This window comes from Hipposideros armiger, unplaced genomic scaffold (assembly GCF_001890085.2).
Source record: "Hipposideros armiger isolate ML-2016 unplaced genomic scaffold, ASM189008v1 scaffold_447, whole genome shotgun sequence".
Taxonomy (NCBI): Eukaryota; Metazoa; Chordata; class Mammalia; order Chiroptera; family Hipposideridae; genus Hipposideros; species Hipposideros armiger.
The window spans coordinates 514623-522090 of record NW_017731797.1 but is presented as its reverse complement, the minus strand read 5'-3'; the positions used below and the strand labels follow the sequence as shown (position 1 = coordinate 522090).

The following is a 7468-nucleotide window of genomic DNA, read 5'->3' as shown; positions in this document are numbered from 1 at the left end:
GGCAGCATCAATGAAAAGGACCACTCCATCTGAGATGCGCAAGCCAGCCGTGACCTCATCAGAAAAATTCACGTGTCCTGTAAAGCAAATATCAACTAAGCCGTCACTCGCATGGTGGCAGGATGAAGCACAGTTAACTGATAGGTGGTCTAGGGGCACTGCGAAGCATGTGAGCCCCCAATATCCCCTTTCCCTTCTCCCCACAGCTCTCTGCAATGTGTAAAATTCCACCATTAGTCATATCCTTGGATTAAACTTTAATACAGGAGGTCCCCAAACATAAAAATAAGGAAGTGTTTTACTTAGTAGAGCATAAAATAATCACATTCACATACCAGCTTAGTCTAATCAGCAGTAAGCAGAGTTCTGTGGGACAGAAGACAAATTGGAGGCAGGAGAAAGGGCAAAGGAGGGACTGGAGCATGGAGACAGTGCCTGGCAAGGCGCTGCTGGTGGGAAGCAGGGTGGACAGGTATGAGGGTGCCAGGCACCTTATGGGGCAAAAAAGGCCAATCTGTCAAAACACAGATTTTCCTATTTAAAACTGCTCCAAATTGGTCCTTTCCAAAAGACAGAGTCAGCCACAGGGCAAGGAACGCTGCTCCCACCAAAACCTGTGTGTTCACCAGCAGTTGGTGTGTTGCTCCCATAGTCTCCTTCAAATGATTGAGAGTGCCTGAGGCTGGGGTGCCACGTCTGACTCACCTTTGTTATCCCAGCGTCTAGCATAGGGACTAACACAGGCTGAAGTGAACAAAAATTCCCTAAAATTTAAATATTCTAGAGCAGAGCAAAGAGAGGAGCAAAACAGAAGGCCTGGAGCACAGCGCTTGCTAATTAGTCAGGAGCAAAGGAGACGAGGTCAAGGAATGTCCTACCTGGAGTGTCCATGACATTGAAGAGGTAAGATTTTCCTTTGGTATCTGGCAAAACCACCGTCACAGGAGTGCTTTTGATGCCAACCCCTCTCTGAAAATCACAAAAAGAGAATGTTCAAGGCTTCGTAGGCGAGAGGGGTTCATTCTGCTCTTGGAGCTTGCCAGTTGCTAGTAAATTACACTGATGTCTCTCGTTGTGATTTTGACCTNATAGCTCCTAACTTTCTACAGAATAAAGTCTATAAATTCCTTAACCCGGCATTCCAAACCCCCCTGAATGCGGTCCCAAACTAGCCTGCCAGCCGTTTTACTCAAACTTCTTGGTGAAACAGTCCCGTTACTGAACAGGCCATGGGCCAACATCACTTGCCTCCGTGCCTCCTCTCCCTGTGAGCTCGGAATTCCCCGCTCCCTACTCATCACTTGGCATGTCCTTTATGCAGCTCTCTGACCCCTAAGCCACTGGAACTGACTCTCCCCTCTAAATTTCAGCTCTATTTGCCTACAGCAGGTACCTGGCACTCAGCCCACACTGCCTTACATTCCATCAACCTGTGGGATTCTGTGTTCCCACTGGACGAAGTTCCTAGAAGTTAGAGATTATTCATCCTGCTTTGTTGTATTCCTAGCAAGAGAACATGGCATTAATTTTGGCAGAATGGTGTGATAGAAAAAGCACTAAAGTGGATTGTAGTCCCAACTCCATCAGTAACTCCTGAGCATAGTTTTCCCATAAAATGAAGGGGAAAAGCTCAATGACCTCTATACTCCTTCTAGTGCTGACTTTCTAGAAGTCCATACATGGCTTTTCATGAAAATGATGTTGGAGCCCACAGATGGCTCCTTTGGAAACTAACAGTGTGTTCAAAGGATGAGTAATAATCTCCTGAGTCTCTGGGCCCTTTCCAATCAGAAAAATGAATCATCAATACATTATAATTACAGAAACGGTCTTGGGTTTTGCTTTACATGCTGATACAAAAAACACTGAAACATATAAACAGGAACCCTGTTCAGATGAATTTCATATATTGCCCATCTATCCATTTATTTTTAAAAGAGCCGTCTGGAAACAACCAAAACATATGTCTAATGATGAGAAAATGGTTAAGTTATTAGTACATCTATCTATACAGTGGACCAATGGGCAGTTACATAATTTTTATAAATAAATTTTAATAAAACAGGCAAATTCTTGTGATCTAATGTTGAGTGACTATTTATCTTGTGTTAGCATATATTTTATATATGTAGATAAAATATGATCTCATTGATGTAAAACACTAAACAGTGATAGAAGGAACTATTAACAAAATGTTTGCAAAAGTCAGCCATGAAGTTATGGCTGACTTTTGCTTTATTGACTAGATTTTACTGTATTTTCCACTCTTCTACAATGAATATGCAGTAATTATATATGCATATATTTAAAAAAAGATCAAGTTTTCCTTGCCCATTTTTTTCACAAGAGCGAACACGTGCACACTGAGCATGAGGCAGGGCAGCTGACTGGCGGGAAGAGAAGCCGGCGCCCCCCCGCCTGTCAGCTGTGAGACCTCTCACAGAGCCCGTCCTCTCAGCTCTAAACACGGGGTGCTAATGACCCCTTTCAGGAAGTACAGTATTTGACACACGTGACACTCAGGAAACGGTTCCTATTGGAATCTGAGGGAAACGGGGAGGCACAGTGGTGCAGGGCGGGGGGACATGAGCCTCTTAAGATGGCTCCGAAGCTGGTCCCAGGGCTCTGGTGTCAAGGCTCCAGGGACCTACAAAGTCATTCAACTGGGCATCCACGCGGAGGCTCATTCATGCTGACAGCATATCCAACACAAGTTCTCAAGCAGGCCTACAAAATTTCTAGGTGCCTAGATACGGCTGGAAAGACAGCTAGAGGCACTCCTAGTGAGGAAGGAGAGGCCATCTTTGAGGAAGAGATCTGAAGGGACTCGGTGAGCATGGATAATTTCTTTCTGACAAAAATCTGTCTCACTTATTCCTAAAATGAGCTCTTTCTTCATCCTTTTTTCCCCAGTCACCTTTATCTTTCCATTGTTTAGAAACCACTTAGCTTGAAGAAAGGATCTAGGGTCCAAAAAAAGCCCCAAATGTGACAGTAACAGTTGACAAGGTGCTCCCTCCAACTGGGATTCTGGTATGAAGCCAATTTCCAAGCCATTCAGCAGGAAAGGCACACATGGCTCTGGGGAAGCTGGCGAGACAGACTGCCAGCCAGGGCTTACCAAAGGTGTCAGCGTAGATCTTGGCAAAGGAGCCGAGTGTGAAGCAGATGCTGTACTGGGAGCTGGAGAAGCAGACGTTGCCCAGGAGTGGGGACAGGATCAGGTTCTCATCAGTGGAATACATGCTGAAACAGAGACAGTTGTGAGCGCACAGCCAGGCTGACACAGTGCCAAGCGTAAAGGGCAGGGACTCAGTATCACAGCCTCTCTCCAGCCCTTGCCCTCAGCTAGGGCTTACACAATCCAGTCAGCTTTGCCAACAGCCTGGTCCAAGAAAGTGACATGATAGAGCTGTTCCCTAACTCCCAGTAACAAGCTGATTTCCCAGAACTGGGAGTACTCTGCACGATCTTCGAGAGGTTAACTACACCAGACAGACAAGGGGAAACTTGGAGGGCAGAGACAAAGGTCCTGGAACACGGGAAATGAGTGTAATGTGATCAGTGAGGAATACACTCTGGGGAAATCTCAATTTTANGCTATTTCACATCACCCACCAGTTCACCTTCCTAACTGCCCCCTGGCAAAAAAACCAGGACCTCCGAATCTGCTTCCCCGACTCCTTTATTTGCAGCCTCCTCCTGGTTAATTGCTTTCATTTCCCAAGACAGAGTTCTTGGTACCATCCACTGAGGAAAGCGACTAGGAAAAACCCCGGGTGCTCTGTATCCCGACCTGCAGTTGAGAGCCTGAGATCTACTGAGCAACACTGTAGGGTAACGTTCCGCGTGACACATGTGGCAGGACATAATGATGGTGATGTTAAGGGCGCTGTGAGCCCTTTATTACCTGTGAACTCGCCGAAGAACTTTTTGCAGACCAGCCTGAGCAGGGGCCGGATGTTCAGCTTCAGCTCCTCCTTGGTCAGGTGGATGCCAAGCTCATCTAGGGTCCTCGGAAGGCTGGTGTCCACATCACCCACAACCTGTGACGGGACGAGACACCACGTCAGCTCTAGTGGTAGCTCTACTATGGTGCTCAGGGGAGGATGAGGGAAGGCCAACGGTCAATTTGAAGGTTCACTGCACTAGGTTTTCTTCTATGGGAAGAGCTTTTGGCAAGGACAGCTATTTGGTTTCAGGGAAATCTTTGGTACCCACCCTTCGAACCCACCCTGGCTTGGTTAAACGCCCACATCAGCTAATAAACCTGGCACTCTCAGATGGACTGCTGTCAGTGCTGCCCCCTGGTGTCTGAAAAGCAGCATCTCAGCCCACTCAGGAAATCCCTTATGCTTCCCTATTTAGAGACTTCTCAGATTTAGAGGATCACTGCACTGGAAGGAACCAAAAAAGGTCACCTAGCAGTCCATCCGCTGTCAGGGCAGGGCCAAGCTAAATCATCTTCAGCCGACTCGAGGTCTCTACCCGGACAGATTCTATAAATTTCTTTTATTAATCCATTCCACTCCGACACAAGATACTAAGTATTTTTCAGCACTGATAAATTTTAATCATGTTATTTTGTCTTGTTGCTATATTTTACTACTTTGTCAGTTGGACTGGCCACACGCATTTTGTGTATATGCATGTATTCATTGTGCACGATGCTTATTAAACACGTGCATATTTTATAACTGTCTTAGAAGAAAAATCTGAAAATTCCTATACAACATTAACCTTTTAGTCCTGCCTTTTAGGTAGCACAATTTCATACAAATACAACATTATACTCTTTACTTTTCTTTGGAGCATTCCACATGTTTAACTATATCCTTACCACTGTCTGATGTATCTTGTTCTGTCTGACAAACATCACATACATACGTGCCCAGAATAGTCATTAAAACCAAACTCATACAGCCATTCTTTCAATGGCTGCAAAATACTTCATTTTATGGCATGTATCATAATTCATTTAATCAGATTCTCACTGATGAACATTTAACTTATTTTCAGGTTTTTTTCCTTTTCCTACTGTTATAAATAACGCTATAACATATATGTGCGTATACACAGACACACACATATACATACATATATATATAGAGAGAGAGAGAGAGGGAGAGAGAGAGAGAGGGAGGGAGGGAGGGAGAGAGAGAGGACTTTGAAAATTATATCTGTAAGTTAAATCTCCATAACCGAAATTATTAGTTTTGAAGTGTCACATTCTTTTGAACAGTCAAAATCTTTGCACAAAATTTCTTTAGCTTGTGCCTTTTTCTTTCTTTCGTACATTTCCCCTTTACTCTGAATTTAACAGCACTTAGAGGACTGTAGTGTTCTAGTTCCAGAAGACAGGTGACCAATCATCCTCATACTTACAAAACTGAGCAGGTTTAGAGGCAGGGAGAAGTCCAAGTTCACCTTGTGCTTAGAAGGGCAGACTTGAACCAGGTGGCCCGACACACTCACCTGAGCGAGGATCTTATAAAGCGGCTCCAAGATAAACTCTACGAAGCTCCTCTGGGAGCTGCTGTTTGGGGCCTTTTTTGTGAACTTTCGCCTAAAGAGAAATAAAAAAGTTATGGGTGACCCAGGAGGGAGAAGGCAGTATCATTGACCTCCAGGGTATATTTCCTGAGTTTTGAGTCTGAGCAGGGCCAAGAGGAAGGAATGTGTGTGTGAGATCATGAAATTTCCAAAGAGAGATTCCTGAGAGGGAATATGGTTATGACTCTCATGGATGCCTGAACTAAGCTGTAATGGCCTCAAGAGAAACAGCCTCTCACCCTGTTAGAGCTCACTTAGAGCAGGAAAGATGGTAGCCCATGTCTAAGAGAAAAGTAGGTTTTAATCTTTGGAACTTTCTCTGTCTGTCCTCGCTTACTGGGAAAATGGATCGATCACCCCTCCAAAGAGTCACTTCCCATACCCTACTTACGTCTTGGGGTTGAAGTAGATGTCACCCCAGAGTCTTTTAGCAAATTCCTGGTAGTTAATGTCACCTGTAAGAGAAGCCATACAATTACAATCTGCCTAGCAAAATATTTTTCAAAATTCCCTTTCAGGTGCCACAAGTGGTGTGTAGCTGAGGAATTCTAGCACCTTCCTTTCCAAGGTCCAGACATTTCCTTCTACCCAGGCAGGCAGGCAAAGACACAGAGCCACAAGGAAGGACAAGACTGACGCCAAGTTGAGAAGGCTATGCTGGAGCCATAAGGAGCACCCATGCAGCACTCCATCTCCGGCAAGCACAGGACCTGAGCCAGACAAGGGTGGAGTTTTTTTTCCCTTTGATGGAACAGGCTCAGCTGCCTATATGCTATCCTCTGTCTGCACCTAAACCCCCTTCCTTCCAGAAGTGGAGCTTAAATTCTTTCCTGATCCACAGAAGTTATACTCTGCTGCCATTGTGGGCAACCTCACAGTCGTAGTGTCAAGCTAAAGCTCTGACTAGCCCTAAGCCTCTAGAAGGCAGACATCTAGCCCTCTGGAGAGAAAACACCCAAGCTGACCTTTGTCTCCTCTCTTACCAATTAATATTTTTAGTTTGACTGCAACTGCTAATTCTGGTCAGACTGAACCAAGCAGCTGTGACTTTTGGAATTCAAGATCTTCTGCATCAAGGGCTCCTGTAACATTCAGTTAGATCACGGATACCACCAACTCGCTCATGGATGTTTCTAACCAGATGTCAGGCTGTTCTCTTATTCAAGATGGCATAAAGGGAATTCCTCACCTTTTTCCTAAAACCACATTTCCCCTCAGACTTTTCTATCTCTTTCAGAGAGGCTGCTATTGGCATGTCATCCAAGCTCAAAATCTTTTTGTCCCCCACTTTGTTAATTACCAAATTCTTCCCTTCTTTCCCGCATTATTGGTTACTGAAACTCTCCCTCCTCTATGAACCACTGTGTCTTGCACACACCTCTATTACCGCACTTCACATATGTTGTATTGTAGTCATTGGACTGAGCTGCTTGAGTACTCACGAGAACTTGGCCTAGCACATAACAGAAGTTCAATAAAGGCTTACTGAAAGAATGAGTGAACATGTCTCCAATTCATTTCCTCCTCCTCAATCTCACAGGTAACAGTAATCCGATATTCACAATCCTGTAGCTGAATACTGACAAAAATGTCTCAACAGGTGTCCGTTCCAGCATCCTTTTCTGTCTCGGCTCTATTTTCCATCAGTTTTGCACGTTACCCCATCCCAATTTATTTATTTTATTTTTTTTATTTAGCTGAGCCATCCTGCCACCTATTGGCAGCTCAGCAGCAGCTCAGCTTGGGCAGGACTCGAACCACTGTTGCTCAGAGCTCAAACTCTTGAGTAAGCTCGTAACCAACTGAGCCACTCAGCTGGTCCCCACCCCATTTTTTTTTTTTAAAGATTTTTATTGGGGAATTGGGGGGATGGGAACAGTGCTGGGGAATTGGGGAAAGGGGAACAGACAAGTTG

General features: G+C 44.8%; 1 protein-coding gene across 1 annotated transcript in view; it reads right to left on the bottom strand.

Moving 5' to 3' along the window:
- Positions 1–7468, bottom strand: part of EFTUD2 (elongation factor Tu GTP binding domain containing 2) — a 49903-nt gene that overhangs the window by 13563 nt on the left and 28872 nt on the right. The window contains exons 8-10 of the mRNA XM_019665555.1: positions 5945–6039; positions 5476–5566; positions 3911–4046 (exon numbers count right to left, since the gene is read on the bottom strand). Coding sequence (XP_019521100.1) covers positions 3911–4046; positions 5476–5566; positions 5945–6039 — 322 coding nt within the window. The remainder of the gene's footprint in view (positions 1–3910; positions 4047–5475; positions 5567–5944; positions 6040–7468) is intronic.